Source organism: Micropterus dolomieu, linkage group LG23, assembly GCF_021292245.1.
Source record: "Micropterus dolomieu isolate WLL.071019.BEF.003 ecotype Adirondacks linkage group LG23, ASM2129224v1, whole genome shotgun sequence".
Lineage (NCBI taxonomy): Eukaryota > Metazoa > Chordata > Actinopteri > Centrarchiformes > Centrarchidae > Micropterus > Micropterus dolomieu.
In genome coordinates, this window is record NC_060172.1 from 17,706,832 (window position 1) to 17,727,885 (window position 21,054).

The window sequence follows — 21,054 nt, forward strand, 5'->3', positions numbered from 1 at the left end:
GTTGTGTGTGTGTTTGTGTGTGTGTGTGTGTGTGTGTGTGTGTGTGTGTGTGTGTGTGTGCGTGTGTGTGTGTGTTTGTGGGCATGTGAGAGCGAGTGTGTGCGCACGCATGTGTCTGGGTGGGGTGGGGGGGGATTTTACCTTTTTAAGATCTGTTGTATATCAGACAAACCTCCTGAGGGCTTTAGCAGGTTAAAATAAGGTTTACTGTATATGCTTCCATGCTTACTTCTTACAAGCAATGCTGTTGTTTATCTTTCCATTTGTTGTTGTTGTCCCTTGCCGTTTGTTTGTTTGTTTGTTGTTGCATGGAAGCTTGTGGACCTCTGCTCAGTAGCAGCATGCCGAAGGTCCTTTTTTGTTTTCTGGTCTTACGTGTTCCTGACCAAAAGAGAACACTAGTGAGCCAATAGTGTCGTACCAGAACACTAGTGAACCAATTTGAGGGTGTTGGAACACTACTGGACCAGCAGTATTGCACCAGAACATGAGTGGACCAATGGTGTTCGACCAGAACCAATGGGAGCACAGATCAACATAATATTTTGGTTCCCGCTGTGGACAAACTAGAAATGCACTAAATAAACTCTTTCTAAAGAAGTTAAAAGACTGTCTTGTCTTATTTTTGTTGATTTATTTCACCCGGGTTGATGTCATATTAAAATGCTTTGAGTCTTGTTTACAATGTTAGAGATTAAATTAACAGTATAGGGTATACATGTACAGTATACATAGTATAGTGTATATATAGTAGTAAGTGTTGATGCACTGCTGTGGTTTAAAGTGTCAAAGTTACCTCTAGTGACATGCAGATAGTTTTGGTTTAATTTGCTCAGGTTTTGTAATATCTGCCTCAGAGATTTCTGCCACCTCCTCACTACAGTGGGGGTGATTGGAATTTCATTTGTTGAGTGAAAAAATTGTCCCTATGAAAATGTGCTTACGGTGACTTCTGTGAGTTACTTCTGTGAGACACTGATTCTTAACAGTGAGGTTGTTGCTGATTTTTTTTTAAATGTAACTTTTTCTAACGCGAGATTCATTCACCCTTATTGAAGGAGATCCTCCTCTCAAATCCTGGGGAAATAAAATGAAACTATCTCCTTGCCCATGTACCACTAGGGGAGTGAGAAAACATTTTCTTTTTCTTTTTCTTTTTCTTTGGGGTGAACTGACCTTTGTCATTTATCAAGTATGATTCTGTTTCAGTCCATACAGAGCAATACAGCAGAACCTTTCTCCCGTTATTTCAGACGACCTAAGTAGGTTTTGAGTGTGTAATATGTTCATACTTCAAAAGTGACATAGTATACTAAAAAAAAGTCAGTATGCACACTGAAAAACCAATTGATTTTGGTGTGTGTTTTCTTCCACAATTCAATGCACAGAAAGAAAATGGAAGAGCTGCTGCCGCAGTTAGCTTGAACTGGTCAAGCATGTTGTATCCTAACCAACTCCACAATGTTCAAAGAAGTGCTATAATTTAATTTCGCCACTAGATGGCAGAGTGGTGATTCTGCTGTAAGTTTCTTACATTTAACTTCTCCTGGTACTTCTAGACAGAGACAAAAATGCTCCAGTGTAGGGAATTTAAGAAATGTAAACATTTAAAGAACAACAACAACAACAACACAAAAAAACAGTCCAGTACACAAAGTTTCCTGATAAAGTAATATTTAACTCCAACACGTGTGTGTTTGTTCATATCTCTGTGGTGAACAGGGAAAGCAGACACCGGCATTTATCCTCAGATGATTGTGGGGTGCTAAGACAAATACAAGAAGATAAAGTGCAAAAGGCAAATATGAAAACAATACACATATAATGGTTAAAAACCAATAGTTTCACATTGCAATAATAAACATTTACTCATTGGTTTTAGGAACAGTGTCATACTCAATATGCTTTCCTAATGGTTTAAATACACCTCACAAGATGTGGAATACTTCTCTCACTAATAAAGATAACTTAATGCAACAAGAATAATTTCTTTACTTTAGTTTTTCATTTTACATTGAAAAGTATCCTGTTAAAAAGGAATAAAACCAGTGGGTGTAGGTAGGAAGTGTTGCCTGAAACTCTGAACTCACAGTGTTGATGAACCACACGCTCCCTTTGCTATGCATTTCCATGAAATAATCACATTTTACATTTCTGCAGCCCTGTGCAAATGTAAACACACATGCAAACCCACACATACATATATTTCATGTTCATAGTAATCCACATTACTACTGTACTGGTACATCAGCCATATTAACTGTAGTTGAGACAGCACCATGCTGACTGGACTTGCAAACATTCCTCTTTTTCTTTATAGGTAAGAGGAGGGAAGATTGTATCAGAGTCTCATCCCCTTTCTCCTACCCCTCTTCTTCTTATTCATCTTCTCAGTGTCAGTTATCTTGCTCTTCATCTGGTTCAATCTTTTACACACTTATTCCTGTCACAGTTCAGTTTTTTCTCTCTCCATGGATCCATCTGTCGACCTGTTTATGTTCAGTCTAGGTCGCCTTCTTTGACTCCCACTCCTGGAAACCGTGAGACAGCACAGAGTGAGTAAAACATTTCTGTCTTTGTCACACACACACACACACACACACACACAAAAGCAGCAGTCTTGCACACACCTTTGCCTTCTGCATGACGTTCCCCTTGGAGGAGGAGTAAAGAGACGGAGGGCGTTTACGAAGCTCAGATGCTGAGTTGACCGGCACAGTCTCATTGTAAACCTTTTCAACCTTACTGCCCTGTGCCTATAAACACACAGACCAACATACAAAAATGTCAGATTTCACTCATTTAAAAGAATAGTTTAAGTTTATGCTTTCTTCAACAATTTCTTAGCCACGAACAGAGACATTCTGCAGGACAGGCAACCAGAGGAGACTCCAGGAGGTCACTGTCTGCGGGCAAGAAACAGTCCAGCATGTAACTCTATAAATCCACAACTTGTTGTTTTTAGGCTTGTGATGGGACACAGGTTTGCCACATAATAGTATTTTCAGAATCTGACATCTACCAAGAACAGTAAGATAAATTCATACATTTATTAAGATGTCCAGTAATTGTTTGTCTAAGGGCCCGGAGCTGCACAAATGACAGAATAGGTTTCTTAAACTCGTGGATTTCTCTTAGTGGTTCACAGTTTATAGTTTTATGAATTATACAGGAGAGTGTCTCTGCAGTTAGTGGCCTACCTTGACGCTGATCTTGGTGTCAGTGGGCGGACCCAGTGCTCCACTAGCCAATGATTTCTGTAGGTTTTCTTTGACCTCCGTTAGTCTGAGCTCCAGTTCCACCCTCTCCTCCTCTTTCTGTTTACACAGTGTCTCCAGCTTGGCTAACCGCTGTTCCACACCATGACCTTCATGGACACACACATACACACACATAGTTAGTACTGCTACAAAGCTGAAGTCTAAACAGTGCTGCGTGTGTGATTTCTCACTGACCTGTAACGCTCTTCATCTCCTCCTTCACCTCCTTCTTCTCCCTGCGGAGGGAAATCAGTGCATTTCTGAGCTCTTCCTTTTGCTTCTCCAGCTCCTCTTTCTGTGTCAGGTACCGCCTGGCGTCCTCCTCTGCACGCGTCTTCCCATACCTTGCATACTGATTTACATCTGACAGAATACATGGCAGATATTAACAAAGAGAGCAATACTGGTGCAGATGTTTGTTTACTTTTAGTTTTTACTACAATCCTGATCAGGAGAAGCCAGATGTAACATGTCTAGCAATTTTCCACCACATTTTCTATGATATAATTTAGCCTGTCTAATCAATTACAAAATGGAAGGAGACTCACTGGATGCATGTCTCTTTATGACGGCCTGTTGTTCAGTTTTTTCAGAATCCCTGCTGGAGAAGGAGGCATGACGTCTCACCTGTCCGGTTCTGCTGTCAACATCCTCCTCCTGCAGGTGAATTAAGTACATTTTCAAAATGTACAAAATTTCTAGAGCCCGTTTTGTTTTTATGGATCTATATATATTTTTAACTCAAACTGTAGCATAAAAAAAACATAAGGAGAGATTAAGAGATGTGTAATCCTGAACATAGTCTATCCACAAATTCAAATGTGCAATAGCAAAATAATAGTTCACATGATGCTTCCTCACCGCAACACTTTCATAGACCTCATCATATGTGCGGGAGTCTGTTGAGGCACTGCTGGAGGAAGCAGCAGTGGTAGTGGCCCATCTGACAGAAAAAAAACAGAGAGGCACAGACAGATGCATTTCAGGATAAAAGGCACAATATGAGACAGAAAACTCTAAATAACTACATGTAGAAACACACACATATACTGTAGGAAGTGACTCACAGGAAGGAGTTTCTGGCAGCGTGCCGTATGTCAGTGAGTGTATCCACGTCGATGTAGTCGTAGTGCAGCTCTTCAGGGAGAGCGGCGCTGCCGGTCTCTGCAAACAACACACCCAACCAGCGGCCGAGATCCTCTGAGCAGCTGGTCTGATGGACACGCACAAACAAAGCTATTTGGTTTCCAGAAAAATGTAGGTGTGTCGTCCCTGTGCACATGTTAAATCTATGTCTCATCTCCGTCCACAGTGATATAAAAAGAGTCATGAAAAGCAAACCAATCTATATCTTCTTTTGATACCACAATAAAGTACCTCTAACGATGCTAGTTCGTTGCCTGCCTGCAGGATGCAGAAGGAGAAGGGATGTTTGGGGCCAAGGCCACCTGGCACCACCTCTGCACCTTTGAGCGGCACCACAATGACCGGTGGCCGCTGGTCTCCAGGGTCCTTCTGCAGGTACAAGCTTCCATCTCGCACCACGCACCAACGCTCCTTCCAGGAGCCGCTCAGACACACACTGAGGTAGCCTGCGGAGGGAAAGGGAAGGAATGTGAAAATGATGGAAAGATAAAAAGACAGCAGACATGTTTAGTGTCTGGAGTTAGATTACATTCAAGTCACTGGGTCAGGAATGTCGGTTAAACTTTTCAGTCTATGTATTCACTTTAAATAGACTGTACAACAAATATATCTGCTGGCACCTGAAAATGTACTTCAATTATTGTCAGACCAAGTGATAATAATCAAATCCCGAACACCGAGCATTTGGAAACTTTGGGATCTCAACTAGAATTTGAAATATAGTAAGAGTTTGAAAACACATATGCTGTATAACGTGTTAGCTTAGATGTTCCAGTATGGTAGAAGTGTTAACAAACTGTCTGACTCTTTGGCAACAAAAACATTTATACATATATACTTATATATACTTTCATGATGTAAACTTGGGACGCTTGTGAAAGAGAGCTCCCGTTTCTCATATATATTTGACCAATTCAACAGTATACAATTATGGATATATGGATTATGCAATAATTTTACAGCACAATGGTTAAAAGTGTTTGGCTACAGTGGCTTTTCTCACTGTATTAAATTGTATATCATAGGCACCAAAACATGTTTCACACCTTGTTTCTTTTTAAACATAAATATAAAACTGCAAATACTTTGGCAAATTGTCTAATAATCAATCAGTCATTTGAAAAAGCACAAAACAACCAACCAGCCAGTCAATCAACCAAATAGCTTCAGTTTGTGTCCTCACCACAGAGTGGGTTGTCAAGGTGACCAGAAGAAGGAGGCTCTCCGGGTAAAGGAGGTTTCCGTTTGGAGAAAGTTATGATCCGATTGATTTTCTTTCCTGCGGCTCGGCTCATTGACCCCGTCAGCTCTGAGAACGCGCCACGCTTCCCCCTGTCTGAAATCAAACATACCCTGATCAGATTGACAATGTAGTCGTAGAGTCGAGAAGCACTTGATTTATAGGATCTGGGAGTGGGATCTTACTTGACGGACAACCAATAAAAAGAGATAATGCTGCCTCATCACTTTAGTATCTTGTCGTGTTCACGCCAATAACTTAATTACGTTCTTGTAAAAACTCAACCTCTACCAAGTCAGGACTCATTGTACTTTTTGTGTTTGCGTGTTCATACTGCGTGTGTGTTTGCGTGTTCATACTGCATGTACCAGGTGCTGCACCCTACTTCCTATGATGTCAGTGGGAGACAATTGCAGGAAAAGGACAGGAAGGATGTCATATCTGTGCACGCCTCACTTCCTGTTTCTCCCTCTCTCTTGTGTCTTTAGGTTCAGAGCCACTCTGTCAGTAAAATTTTTAGGGTCTGGGCCACTAATACTGATGTCAGCAGTTTTGCAAAATAATAATGATATAACTTTAACATTGTTTTGCATTATTTCATCTTTCTTCATTCATATAAATGAAGTGAAGAAAAACTATCACCTATCATCTTTCAGTGATGCAATTCAACAGAACCACAAACTATAGTGGTTAAATAAATGTTTCCTGCCAAATGTGATTTGAAGAGCTAGCTAACCCTGTCCATCATTTAATGGACTTAACAGTTAGCTTGTGTGGGTAGGTAGCAGAGCAGTGGCATAGTAGGAGGTGTGTGTTTGGGTTCCACTTGGTAAAAAACTTTGTTTACATTTCCACATTACAAGAACGTGGCTGAGGTCTAATTTATTCATTTCAATCTTATCCTCCTCTATGCTAACTCTAGAGATACCATGGACAAACCTTTAAATATGTATCACAATTAAACTAATTAGTGTTTGCAATTGTAAAATACACTTAATTGCCAGCTTATGAAGGTAAACCTACTCAATGAGTCAGTGGTGTCCCGTCCTAGTCCCTGTGCAGTGGACTGGCTGTCTGCTGTTGGCCCGCTGTCTGAGTCTGATGCCTGCCGGTCACACTGCAGCACCTGGCAAAGAAGAAGTAGAAACCTGTATGTATCTATCTATCTATCTATCTATCTATCTATCTATCTATCTATATATATATATATATATATATCTTATTTAACAAATCCTTCTGTCCTTTAACTGAGCAAAGCCATGTCAACTAAAATGACATAAGTTTTCTTGACATATGGTTTATTGACTTTATGTACTTGTAAAACTATTCTGGGGCGTAACTGCCATGTCATCATGCATTTGAGTCTTTGGCAGCTGTGTGCCAAAACCTTTTTTTGAGGGTATGAAGCTCTTTGAAAACTTGCCAGCTCAGCAACCGCAATAATGTCACCTCACTCACTGCTTTTCACTAGAAACCAAAGGAAAAGTTGTGTCATGTGCAGGCTGAAAGAGGTGATGTCAGCGAGAGACACTGAAATGTAAAACCTAGAGTATAGATTCAAAATTCAATGAAGAAATAGATACTACAGTAAAGTAAAACCCAGACATAGTGAGAGCCAATGATTAAACTGGCACAGGGAGACTTCATTTGGACAGCAAAATCAAGAAATAACTAGAACTGCAAGCAGCCCCCCTCGCTCCGCGGAGGGCACGCGAGTCAATCCGGGCCCACCACGATTTATTGTCCACGGGCCCTGCCGTGGCTCAGGGGCCAGTGGAGAATAAATGACCAGAGTTATAAATGAAAGGGGCTTATGGTTACGGAGATCTTAAGTGAATGTATGTCTATGGGAGTGTTATTTAATTTCCAGTTAATAGCGCCACCTAGAGGCCAATTTAACACAGCCCCTTGGGAGGGCGTGACAGATAAGGTCCCCGAGTTTGGTGTAGATCGGCCATTGCAAACGTAAGATCTGAGATGACATCCTGTTTTTAGCGTTTGCGTAAACATTTGTTAGCTTGTAACTGGAACATTTTTTGTCGGATAGGCACCTTTAGGCCGAATTGCACCAATATTTTCAGGTGTGATCAGGGCCCCAGTTTTTTTGAATAGCGCCAACTAGGGGCTAACTGTACCAAATTTTGCACAGGCCCTCAGGGGGGCATGCCACATAAGGTCCTCAAGTTTTGTGTTGATCGGCCTTTCCAAGCCTGAGAGATGTTATAATTCCTGTTTTTAGTGTTTTAGCAAAAATTTCTTAGCTTGTAATTGGGACATTTTTTGTCGGATCAAAATTCCCTCTACAAACTTTATTCATCTTGGTCCAGAGATGGTCTGTGCCAAGCTTTGTGCTGATCGGACTTGGGGCTTCGGAGGAGTTAATTAAAATAGGTTTTTCAGTTTTTGCAATTCAGTGAAATGAAAACGTCATCGCACAGAGGCATGTCTTGTACCATCCGAATCAGCAGAATCCCCCAAACACGTTTGAGTTATGAGGATAAATATCCTTTGGTTCAAAATCCCATTGAAATGAATGGGGTATTTGAGCTTCCATTATAGCGGCACCTTTAGGCCAAATTGCACCAAATTTTAAAATAGGCCCAACTTTAACAATAGGCCCCACCTGAAAAATAGGCCCAACAATAGGCCCAAATTTGGTATCCATCGGACTTGTGGTTATGGAGATATAAAATGCATGTATGTCAATGGGATTTATTTTCGCGACTTTAATTATATCATATTTTGGCATATTTGGGTGAACTTTGGTGCCTGTAGTAAGGGGACCATGCTGAACAATTAGGCTCTGGTTTCATGCCAATGTGACTTGGTTATAGAGGAACAATTTTTTCGAATTAAATAGCGCCACCAAGGGGCGAGTTGCACCAATATATGGATATAAGGTTTTTTACTATCCACATTCTTGAGCGGGAATTCCAAGCCCAAACAAGTTGACCTTGCTTAGAGCGCCCCCTAGAGGTAGAAGTGGAGAAGCGGATTTGGGCTCGTACCCTTAATTATAAATCTTATGACATACAGAAAATACTGTAGATAAACACGCTGACACTGAAAGAAACATGCACACACACATATATACACACCTTGTCAATCTCCAACTTCCTCTGTATAATGGGAGAAGTAGATCCATCCAGTCCTTCAGTGTTGCTACTTTGGCTGCCAACATCTTGCACCACCTGGTACCAGAACAATAAAACCTTTACTTCCACATAACCCTGTGTTCCCTGTGTTCCCCTGTGTCTTCCCCCACTCGTCTGTCTCAGCACCAGCCCTCTGATATAGTGAATAAAAGTACCTTTAGCCATCGCTGGGCCTGCTCTTTACTCTGAACAGCCAGGACTAGAGCTTCGCCTCCAGGCAACGAGAAGCGCAACTCATGTCTCTTTTTCCGGCCTTCCTTTGGGACATAGATGACGTTGCACAGATTCAGTGGGAGCTCTGTGTGGGGAGTGCTCTCTTTGATGCTCTTAAAGCACTGTAAAAGAGAGATATATAGAGACAGACTTTGAAGTATTATTTGAAGCTATTTGATGGCATTTAATTTTGGTACTGAAATGTACGTTGTTTTATCATTCCAGCAGAAAACCATTTTTTTACCAGAAACAAAATGTAAGGTATACAATTATAGCTACTAGCATACCTTCGAGGGAGCAGTTGTAACAATTGTACCTTGTCTTGTATGTCCTCTGTAAGCGTAGTTCTGTAACTAAAGCTTACAATGCATTTGAAAAAGAATGAGATGGGACATTGTATAATTCTATAGGATGATCACCGATAATTTATCATGCTATAGAACTCTTAAATCTAACTCTGAGGTCTGATTCACCTAAATGTTCTTTAATATTTACTGTTGCTGTCTAATATTTCGATCAATAAGATACTGTATATCAAAATAATCTACAATAAGTGACAAAATTTCCCATTTAAATTTTCTTATTATTATTATTGTTGTGTTAATTTTATGAATTTATTTATTAAAAAATGTTTCTTTTGTTTATCCGTTGGGGGTTTTGTCTGACTATTTATCATATTGTGTTTTGTGTTCCAGTTGTTGACACCTGTGATAGATGATCACATCATTGTTTTCTGATGGCACACATATGGTAGCCTGGGGTTACAGCCAATGTGAAACACACTGTTCGGTCATATGTTGCATAATATATATATGTATATTTTTATATATCTATATAATCTAATGTTTTTAGTGTTGTTTGTTTGTGCCTGACAAAGACTGATTTAAATGTTCTACAGGCACAGTAAATAAAAAAACATTGGTGCACTGTTTTGTCCAGCACCTGTTGCAGAGTGTGCATACAAAGATGAATTCCTATATAACACCACATATACATTAGGTCCTTTAAATTTACACCCATAAGCAGCTCTATTTACCTGCAGTTTATTGTCTCGGACAACAATTAGCTGTTTAGTCCATTGGCCAAAGCGTTTCTTTCGCAGCAGGAAGGCACAGATGCGGCAGTCTCTAACTGGTCCTTCTGGGTTCTCCTCAGCAGTCCATCTCTGAGGCCGGTCCTGTCCCTTGGCCTCTTCTTCCTCTTCTTCGTAAGACTCATAGGAGCTGCTCAGAGCATCGGAGTCATTGTCTAAGCACCAAAAATAACATAACTGATTAATCAAAACAATTCCTAGTGCTGATCATTCATGCATTCTGTGTACTTCACGGTTTGAGCACACAGTTGTCTGTCTGTTTACATTTGTAAATTTGAATTGCTAGCTTGAGTGCATGAGAGGGCAAACTCACAGGAGTTTTTGGGAGGACCATTAATCCTGGTGGTGGGGTAGTTATTGTCTGCATCTTCATAGTAGGCGTCCTCCACAGAGTTCCTGGAAGCTACAGGAGCGGAGCAGAAGAGTCGAGATGAGATAAAAAGACACACGAGAAAGGAAATTCAAATTCTCTAGTTGGTCAAAATTATTTATGAGTGTGCAAATCTGCGTTTTTGAGTTTGAGTGTGTACAGAACTGTTAATATTGGTGGTAAAGTACTGAGGGGTGGATCCAGGATCTAGAGGAACAGCCTCTTCATAGTAGTCATCAGGAAGCGGGGTAGTTGGCAGAGGAGGGGGCGTGTCAGTCGGTGTCTGAGGTGAAAGTAAAACCAAAATATTAGCTATGAGGATAAGAAACAGACTGACAGGTAGATACTGCAGACGACTTACAGATTTATGAGGATGACTCTTCTCCTCTTCCTCTTTGTGCTCTTTCTGCTCCATTGGAGATGTACTGAGCATGTGCAAATCACAGTCTGGTGGAGCAACAGAGGATTAATGTTATATAATAAATATAAATATAAATATAATATATTCAAATCTCTCCATGGACTTGCACCTCAGTACCTCACAGATCTACTCCATCCCCTACACTCAGTCACGGTCCCTGCGGTGCTCTGACAAGGACCTGCTCACTGTCCCTAATTCCAGGCTCCGGACATTTGGTGACAGAGCCTTCTGTGTCAGTGCACCATCACTCTGGAACAAGCTTCCTCTTGCCATCCGCTCTGCCTCCTCTCTAATAACCTTCCAAAACTAGCTTAAAACACACCTCTTCACTGAGGCCTATGGGCTTTAATCTCCCCTGGCCTCACACCTCTTGCCCCCCCCCCCCCGGCCTCATTTGTTAAGTGTCCTTGGGTTTGTGAAAGGCGCTATATAAATCAACATTATTATTATATTGGTACAATACAGCTGTATAATACCTTTTATATATGTACTCACCAAAATCCTCAAACAGAGACTCTACAAAGCTGGTGCCATTGCCATAGAGACAGCTGTTCATGTAGACGTCTGACCCATTGACTGTGGAAAAGATAAATTAGGGGTTAGAAATAGGATCAAAGTTTAGGGTTGGGATTGTGGTCTATGTCAGGACAGTCAGAATTACCAGAGTGTACAGAGACACAGGCAAATAGGCAAGTGAGTGCTCAGTGAGTATCAATACAGATTTTAGACAAATAAATGGTGTGGAGACATAAGTTAGACAGCAAGGGAGTGCAGATCGGTGATAAATGACGTCTTAGAGTTTGTCAAACCTCCCAGACTATCTGGAAGTGTTTTAGAATCACTGTGAGAAATAAATCCCCAAAGTATTTGGCTATAAAAAAAAAAAGCCCTGAGGACTAAGTATAGGCATGGCAGCCAGGGTCCATTCAAACAATTGTGAGGACGTGATACTATCTGTGTTTTGCTTTTCCCCTTTGTTTGACCTCCTCTCATCATCCTCTTTAAACTTTACATGTCATTATCTTCTTACCTCAATCCTTTTATCCTCTCCGACAGCCTGTATTCTCAGATAAACAAGGATCTACAATTGTGTAGGAGCTCCATAAGATTTGATCTCATGGAGGCTGCATTGTGTTGCATATTTCTTCTAACTACAATTACTGTACTGTATCGCATGTGGTGTTGGCTCATAACAGGATGGTTGCCCCGTTGCATAAAGGCAGGTAAGAAAGAAATGTCCCTGTCTAAATAAACAATGTTGTAGTGACCTTGAACAAATTGCTTAACTCCAAAATGCTTCGGTTGAACTGCTGTGTTGAACTGAATTAATGTGAGGCAGGATGCAGCTGAAAAACCACAAGCATGCATTATTCCATTAGACAAAAAAGTCATTAGGAGTGTAGCAATTATATTGGTACTATGCATCAAAAATAAAATAAATATACTATTATAATATATATAAATATTACTACTGTGTTTGCAGTCAGTTCATAAATTTTAAAGGGGTTTGTCACATCACTACACCTAAGATATAAACAAGGTAAGAAGTATAGACCAGAGAGGTTATGTACACTGCCCCCTAATTCTATACCTGACAGTTGCAGCGAGTCCAGGATGTTGCGTACGGAGGCCATCTTGTCAGCAGTGGCAGGACTGACCTTCTCGTGGTCCAGCATCTTCAGCAGAGAGCCTAGCTCATTCACAAGTCGCTCCATGACCACTGAAAACCACAGAAAAAAACCCATAAGAACATATCATTTGGGTTTGCTGTCAATCACCATCCTGTCATAACGGAAAAAACCCACGCTGCAGACTCCTAACGTGGGCAAAATGCTTGTGCATCAAATATCAATTCAACACATACATGCAAGGCCATACAGGCAAAACTGGCAATTCACAAGGGGACTCCCTGTTGCAACAGCTGACAGGGAGGAGATATTTAACATCCACCAACACATCGCGCTATTCATTAGGTTCGCCTGAGTTTTCGGTCTGTTCCCATTCTTCCAGCACCCCACAGATCAAGTCCTTTATTCGGTTTGGACATTTCAAGCTTTCTTTGAAAAAAAAAATTATTGTCATGTTCAGTGCTGACATCCTGCGTGTCTATGTGTGTGTGCATGTGTGTTTTGTTGACCTTGACCTTGTTCCAAAAGCTCTGCCGCACTCTCACACATCCTGCCGACAAAGAGAGGAGGTAGCGGGGGAAAGAGAGTCAGAGAGAAAAGGAGGTGAGGAGGAGGGGGCAGAAAGCTTCCTTCCCTAAAGGAAACAGAGCCAAAGTAAAGAAGAAAATGTGTAATTCCACTCGAGGTAGATTCGGGTATGGTTACCAAACTGCCTTTAGCACTGAGTAAGTTGATTCAGCTGATCATTCATTCATAAGAAATGTCTGAGAGGCGGACGTTTAACATGATATCAGTTTGGGTCTGTAGTAGTGTAATCGGCTGACCTTTAATTAAATACTGGATGTTGGCCACTATTGATCTGAAGAAGCATTATTTCTGAGTTTAAGCTGCTAACCCTAAAATAATCTCGTTTCAGTGGAAAGTTTCATTGTCCCACATTGCCTCCCATGCGGTTTTTTCCACTCTGCCAAGAAAAATAATTTTGGGGAGATATTTTATATTATCATTTTTGGTATTAATGTTCTAAAATGTACAATGTCATTTCGCACAAAAGCTCAAGGAAACTTCAGTAGGGATGTTGGGACTTGGACTTGGGAAATAAAACTGTGGGGTTTTTTGAGTCACTGTGCTGTCCACTAAGAAAGCAATCTACCTCCTTTATAAATCTTTATAAAGTTTCAAGTAGCAGGTAAATATAGATGCTAGAACATGATTAATAGATGAAAAAGCTGCAAATCTTGTGAGAGAACAGGTACATGGGTTAAGTTAAAATAAGATCAGTCCCTTGTTTTTTCACACACAGAGGGGACAGTGAGAGAAAGGCCCTCACTCTCCCATAGTCTCTTCCGCCGGCCCCCTGTCTGACAATACTCTATTGTCTCCACAAGGGCCAAAATTAGACAACCACAATGCTCCGCAAGACCAGAGCAAACAATACAATGTCAGAAACTCCAACAAAAAACAAAACAGGAACTAGCACACATAGTCTAAGAGGGGCGTGGTGCAACACAGCTGCATCGGCTCGATCCATGGACATTCGAGGTTAAAGGATATATCTCCAACAGCTGCGTGTGTGTGTAGTATTTGTCGGCCAGCAGCTGTGGTTTCCTGTCTTAGCTGTCGACAGAAGCGTCTCTCCACTCCTTCCTGATCTTGACTCTCTCCTCCATCCTACTGCGAGCCTCACCTCCTCTCGCTCCCGCCCGTCCTCCCACTTTCCCCTCTCTTTTTTCCATTTGTCTCCATCCTGCTGTTTTCTCATTCTGTCCCAACATCCTCTGTCATCCTTAACTCTCCTTCCACCTCGGATCACGTTTGCTTCCAGATTTGTTTTCCACCATCTACTGAAGATTAAGTTAAGAAGTTTCTTGGCTGATCGTATTCAAATGAAACATCTATTGTACTTCACTTTTCTAAGGCAAAAAAAACACCCACAAGATTCAATGTGATCACTCTCAGTGTAAACAAGTGGGCTGATGGAGTTTCAGACTGGGCCTTTGGTCTAATTTTATACAGTCCATCCATTCATTTGCTCATTTGCTCTCTCTCTCTCTTATCCAAGTCTGTGTACATCTCTCTCGCTCTCTCCCCTTCTCTCTCTCACTCTCCCTCTCTGGAGGGACCGGAGGGTTCAGAGGCTGAGAATCAGCTGTTCTGGAGGCTTGTGGTCAGTCTCACCCACAGAGGGATCTTTGTAACCCACCCCCATTCCACACATGCACGCACACACATGTGCACACACGCCACAGATTTCCTTTTTAAATATTTTCGACGATGGACACAAACTTAACTGACAGGGACACACACACGCTATTAATTTGTCTCTTAAAACAGAGACACCATCGTACAGAACGAGAGTACTTTCGAAATTGTGTTTGTGTGTGTGCTTTTACATAAATGTTTGTGTGTTTCCACTGAAAAAGGTCAGTCATGAGACCTGAGCCATGCAACTCTAATTTGAACTGATTTGCCGTGTTTGGTTGCAGCTCAGAACAAAACAACTCACTGCTGCTGTTTATCTCACCACATAATGCTTATGGGTGGCAGGGTGACAGAGAAAAGATACGTTTCTCGCCCTAACCTGAGGCTTTTAATCCCATCCATTACAGGACTAACCCATTAATCACACCAATCCAACCTAACCTCCTCCCAGACATGCCTCTCCCATCTTAACCATCCTTTCTTTTTCTTTTCTTTCCCTACACTTCTGGACTAGGGAGAGATATATAAATTGACTTGCTTGTTGTTTACTTTAATTATGTTGCCTGAGGCACATGATTATCTGTAATAGGAACATTCAAGATATACTTATGTGACACAAACATTCACTTTTTATGCCTTTTTCGAGAATTTTACGCCTCCAAATGAAGCTGTTATTTCGCACTACAGCAGGCGTCCTCTTCCTGCCTCCCCCACACTCCCAGACACCGAGGTCCCTCCAGATCCCACATTCTCCCGTCCACTCATTTCTTTCTCTCTGTCCCTCCTCCCTCTCTGATCCTTGTCCTTTTAACTCCTTTCCCCCGTCAGCCTCCCTCCGTCCTTCCTCCAGACACCCATCCTCTTCAGACGGAGGTCAGAGTTCAAGTCTTGGCGGCCCCAGCAGCTCCCTCTGAGACAAAAGTCTACTTCAGAGATTGAACATCCCATAATTTATATTTTCATGACAACAGTAGATGTGTCACTGCTCGTTAGCAAGGGGGGTAGTGTTCAGTCAGACACCAAGCTGGCAAGATCTTTAAAAAGAAACATCTGGGGGAAAACAGTCATGGAATTCTATTTTTCACATTCTTTTAGTATCTTATCACTTTCCTCAGATAATAAAAAGTGAGAAGACACAGGAAACAAAGGAGCATGACTGTGGCCAAAGTCCTTATGGTCCTTTTACTATATTTTAATTTAAAACCCAGACCGTTGTGCTATGGGTCTATACTACTGAGCTGGATTTGGGGCTGCTTACCGAGTTGTTATCCAGCATCATGTGAACGCTTAGCCTGATCATGATTGTTAAGGTTAGTGATGCTTAAAATATATCCTGGGTATGTTGAACTTGTTTCGTATTATAGGCCCCAGGTAAGGAGACATTCAGACACTACAGTGACCATGGGAAAGCCACATGCATTGATCAATTTGTGCATCAAAGAATATTTTGTCCCCTTTCTTCTAGTTCAAGGATAAGTTTGACATTTTGGGAAGAGTTAGATGATCGATACCATCGATACCACTCTCATGTCTGTAAGCTAAATATGTAACTACAGCCAGTAGCTGGCTAACTTAGCTAAGCACAAAGACAATGGGAAAATGGGGGAACAGCTAACCTGGCTCTGTCCAAAAAGTACCAAAATCCCCCTCTAGTAAATACATTGTCTCTTGTTTGATTAATCCATACCAAAAAACTGTTAAAATGACAAATAGTTTAATTACAGAGTCAGGCTAGCTGTTTTCCCATTTCCAGTCTCTGTGCTAAGATGAGCAAACTGGCTGCTGGCGGTAGCTTCAATTTTAGTATGCAGACATGAGAGTGGTTTCAATCTTTAACTCTCTGCAAGAAAGTGAATGTGCATATTTCCCAAAATATCAAACTTTTAAATTTGAAATCAAGTGGCTCAATGTCATGGAAACCGGCAGGCCTACAAATAAACAACTCTGTAGCTCTATACAGCATTTGGACATTTAAAGGACTAGTTCAAAATTTGGGAAATACGGTTATTTGATTTCCTGTCAAGAGTTAGATGAAAAGATACCACTCTCATGCCTGTACGGTAAATATGACGCTGGAGCCAGAAGCTAACTTTGTTTAGCATTTAAGACTTGAAACAGGGAAACAGCTAGCTTGGCTCTTTCCGGCTCTGTAAAAACATCAGTAAAAACATGATCAAGTCTTTTCTCCTGTTTGGTAGAAGAACTTTATCAGCTTAGTTTCCACTTGTACACACATGTATGGACCTGCCTCTTTGGATTTCTTTGTCGCAGAAAGTTTAACTGTATGTCAGAAACCAAAACAGTGAAAAGCGGTTTACTGAGGCAAAGTTTTTCCTCTGCTCTTTGAAATACCACTGAAAGTTAAATCAAGAAGTGGTCTGGACTTTCTGACTCTGAAAGAGAATGGAAAGATGGGGGTGAGTGGAGGATCACTGGGTGAGGGGGAGGAAAAGGCAAAAGGAAATGTAAGGGAGCCGTGGTCGAGGTCAAGGCTAGTGACAGAGAACTGGTGTTTCAGTATGTGGGTGTACATATGCAATAAATTATTACTATACTATAGTATTGTCAAAACTGTTGTATAAAATTGGAAACCGTTTTGTATCTTCCTTTGTGGTATAGTATAAGAGAGGATAATTATTATTCAAAATTACACAGACGATTGTATGAAAATGTTGCCTCTGTACTCTGCCTTATCGAAAACTGTTTTACAGCTTCAATTTCTACAAATTTCTCCCAGTTGCAATATTGGCCCAGAACGCCATAATAATTACTACTGTTTTTTTCCACAGTGAGAATATTTTCTTCAAGAGTCCACAGCTGCACAACTGTTTGGCCACAAAACACTTTGGTTATAGCCTACTGTATAAACTGCTGGAGTCCAAGTGTTTCATTGGCCTTTTTTCATGGAAAACTGTAGGAAAAGCACATCTGTAAATAATACATTTAATGATGGCTGATTATTGATGGTTTCCGGGTCCTGGTATTGTGCATGCAGGCTCATTGTCACGTCTTACTGGGACATCATTAGTGTTATTAGTAACATCTCCTATTATGACAAGTCAAAATGTTTTGCTGTGAAAAAAGCCTGTTAAAAACACTGCAGGGTCTGATGTAACTAATATGTATCATCATCATCATCATCATCATCACATAATAAGTATGATTGCTGTATAAGAGTTGACCCACTACTGTTAATTAAAATAGATCTGAAGCTGCATTTGTGCTTAGGCTTTGAACAGTGTCGTTAGTTTTGACTGAGTTTGGCTTCTAAAATTAGGATGAGCTATTTCTTTTACCTCAGAGTGTCCTTCTATTTATGGGAACTGACATAATTTTTGTGTAATTTTATACCATGCCTGAATAAAGGGCCTGTTAGACCAATTAAATACCTGTAGGCAACATGATGGGGGGTGGTTGAATGGATGCTTTTCCTATGAATAATTTTTCTCCATAATGGTCATTGTTTCCCTTAACATAGCCTCTTGTTATCCTCGTTCAGTTTAGCCCACTGCTTCATCACCTGGTGTCACGTAATGCAGCAGCTTCCTGTTTGCAGCACTGTAGCCTGAAGGCTTTGGAACAGAGCAGCCATTCAGCTGCTGCTGCTGCAGCTTCACTTCCAGCAGCGCTGCTTCCAACGGGGCACTTCTCTGTTGGTATCAGATTGCATCACTCTACCTGAGTGAGGACACCTCCTCCATGCACACGCACAGCGCACCAGCCGGCATGTAGGTGTATGACATCACTCTCCCATCTCCCAGAGCAAGGCGCGAGGCGCACTCGGTTAATGGTTTATGGGTGGGGGTAAAGGCTGTTGACCCGAAACTTGCCAAAGGCATCCATTAACAATCCACAGTAAGGAGCGATGTCACATAACCCCTCCAACCTGTTCTGTGTAGCCTACAGAGCATTCCCAGCGTTTCGCCAGGTGCTTGAAATTTGTTTTCTGATCTTTGAGTTAAACTGAGTGAAGTTTATGATTTTTAAATCGTCACGCTTCAACAGTGATGAGAAAAGCATGCATGCCAGTATTTTTATTTACCCTCCCTGATGAATGAATCATTCATCAATAATAGATGGGTCACAAAATTTGGTGCAACACCTGTTTTCTTTAGTCAGAAAAAGTGACTGATGCTCTTTGTCTTCAGATTCGTGTAATGAGAAGTCAAATGAAATAAAACGGTTTTAGGTTATCTCTGTTGTCTACGATGTCTAACTGCATCTCTTCTGAGTTTAGAGGACACGTGTGGTGATTGATAATATTTGTGTGTGTCTGTGAAGATTCTCAGTCATCCATGTCATAGTTGTCCATGGAAGGTTAAAATCAAGGGCAGCTGGACTTGGGCTGAAGATCACTTTAAGATGTTTCGCCTCTCATCCGAGAGACTTCTTCAGTTCTGAATTGTAAGCTATAGCCTATTTGACAATTTCTCATTTATCTCCTTAGATGTGAGCTTAAAATTAGTTTTTTGGTACATTCATGCCTTCCTATTTATGGTGTCTTCTTCTCAAAGTTATTACACGTTTACTGTAGTTAAGTTAAATGAGAGACCGTTACTCACCACTTTGGAATCTGGACTCCATGTCGTTTGATATTTTAAAGTTTGGATCACCCCGCGTATTTCCAGCAATAATCCCTTGTTTCATTGAAAAGCGACGGTTAGTAGACTAACGTGAGGCGTGCTCTCCAGTCACACAGCGGAGCTCTGTCAGCCTCCGTGCGGCCAAGTGAGTCAGAGTGGCGGCTACAGTTTATAGTGTGACTAGGCAGCCGCTGGTTGATCATCCAGGGCTCCGCCGGGTCCTAGTGCTAGCCTGAGATGCCGATAACACAAACATGAACACCCCCGAATAGTGATAGTGTTTTCATTGTGTAACTGTCGTTGGTAGAATACATTGGAGTCACTTGAGTATTTCCATTTCATGCTACTTTATACTCACACTCCAAGATTCAGAAGGAAATATTGTAGCCTACTTTTTACTCCATGACAACTATCGGACAACTAGGCCTACTTACTTTACAGATTTAGGCTATACAAAAGATATGAGATATAACACAAGGTTTATTGCAAATTTCAACAACAAGGCAATTCAAAGTGCTTAACATAAAACATAAAAGCAACACAGGGAAATAAAAAAGGTATTTAAATACAATTTTTAATAGAATATGAAAACCAGATAAAAGTTAATGTGCAGTTTAAGATCCATCCATCGTCAACCGCTTATCCTGCGTACAGGGTCGCGGGGGGCTGGAGCCTATCCCAGCTGACATCGGGCGAAAGGCGGGGAACACCCTGGACAGGTCGCCAGTGCAGTTTAAGATATTAATCAAAATACTTCCATTTGATTTCATAAATGTCAGCGGTAAAGTAAAAAGTCTTCAGCCTTAATTTAAAAGAACCAAGAGTTTCAGTAGTTTTCTGGAAGTTTGTTCCAGGTGGTGCATACAAACTGCTGCTTCTTCATGTTAATTGTAACTCTGGGGACAGAAAGCAGACCAGTTCCAGACGACCTAAGAGGTCATGACATAGCAGAAATTCAGAAATGTATTTTGGTCCTAATCCGTTCAGTGCTTTATAAACCAACGGGAGTATTTATTATAAAATCAATTATTTGACAGACACAAAGCAAGTGATATGATCAACTTATTTGGTCTCAGTTGGTCTCATAATGTCGGTGCCTACTGACATTATGGTACACCAGACTTTATACAGTAAATGGATGGAAAGGACCCACACACAATGATTAAAGGTAGAGGAACCAGAAAGAACATACTTAAGCTATTCAAATGTTTCTTTTTTCAGACATTTCTTCAATTTTTACCATTTGCCAGATAATTAGTAAATAATTTTGCCTCCTAATGCCTCTAAAAATAAAGCAAAAAAAGATATTTTTTGGTTGAACTTGTCACAATTAATGAGGAAGGGTCACATAGACATTGCTCTCTTTAATGGGCCTAAAAGTTTGTGAAGTGTTGGTCTACGTGGTACATAAAGTATATTATTATTGTATATTGTCAGGTATGCATGTACAATAGCATTGCTGATTTATCTGCCAAGTGAACCATTACATTAGGCTACTTGATATTCTCCAAATTCCTCAGAAAACTTCTCAGATTCTTTAGTTTTCCATGCTGGTGTAAAGGTGAATAATATAATGAGATTAATCATTAATTAATTTCAAGTTAATTGCTGTAAATTACATTATAGCTCAGAATTAAATTAAAAAGTCCAACATTTCTAAACATTGGAAGAACATGAATCCTATCAAGAAACTGCTGAACCCTGAACAAAAAACTGCAAGGTTGTTCACCATCCCAAACATCG

The 21,054-nt window shown here is 40.8% G+C and overlaps 1 protein-coding gene across 1 annotated transcript; it reads right to left on the bottom strand.

The window, feature by feature from the left end:
• Positions 1 to 1,657: 1,657 nt before the first annotated feature.
• Positions 1,658 to 19,447, bottom strand: LOC123963808 (actin filament-associated protein 1-like 1). Its single transcript, XM_046040859.1, has 19 exons — positions 19,291 to 19,447; positions 12,490 to 12,618; positions 11,394 to 11,474; positions 10,839 to 10,924; positions 10,643 to 10,760; positions 10,421 to 10,510; positions 10,051 to 10,262; positions 8,957 to 9,136; positions 8,745 to 8,837; positions 6,670 to 6,772; positions 5,590 to 5,742; positions 4,638 to 4,852; positions 4,328 to 4,473; positions 4,122 to 4,203; positions 3,809 to 3,917; positions 3,456 to 3,623; positions 3,201 to 3,367; positions 2,631 to 2,756; positions 1,658 to 2,531 (listed from the first exon to the last, which is right to left on the bottom strand). The coding sequence occupies exons 1-19, from the start codon at positions 19,373 to 19,375 to the stop codon at positions 2,505 to 2,507; spliced, it is 2,370 nt and encodes a 789-aa protein (XP_045896815.1). The 5' UTR covers positions 19,376 to 19,447; the 3' UTR covers positions 1,658 to 2,504.
• Between the last annotated feature and the right edge of the window lie 1,607 nt (positions 19,448 to 21,054).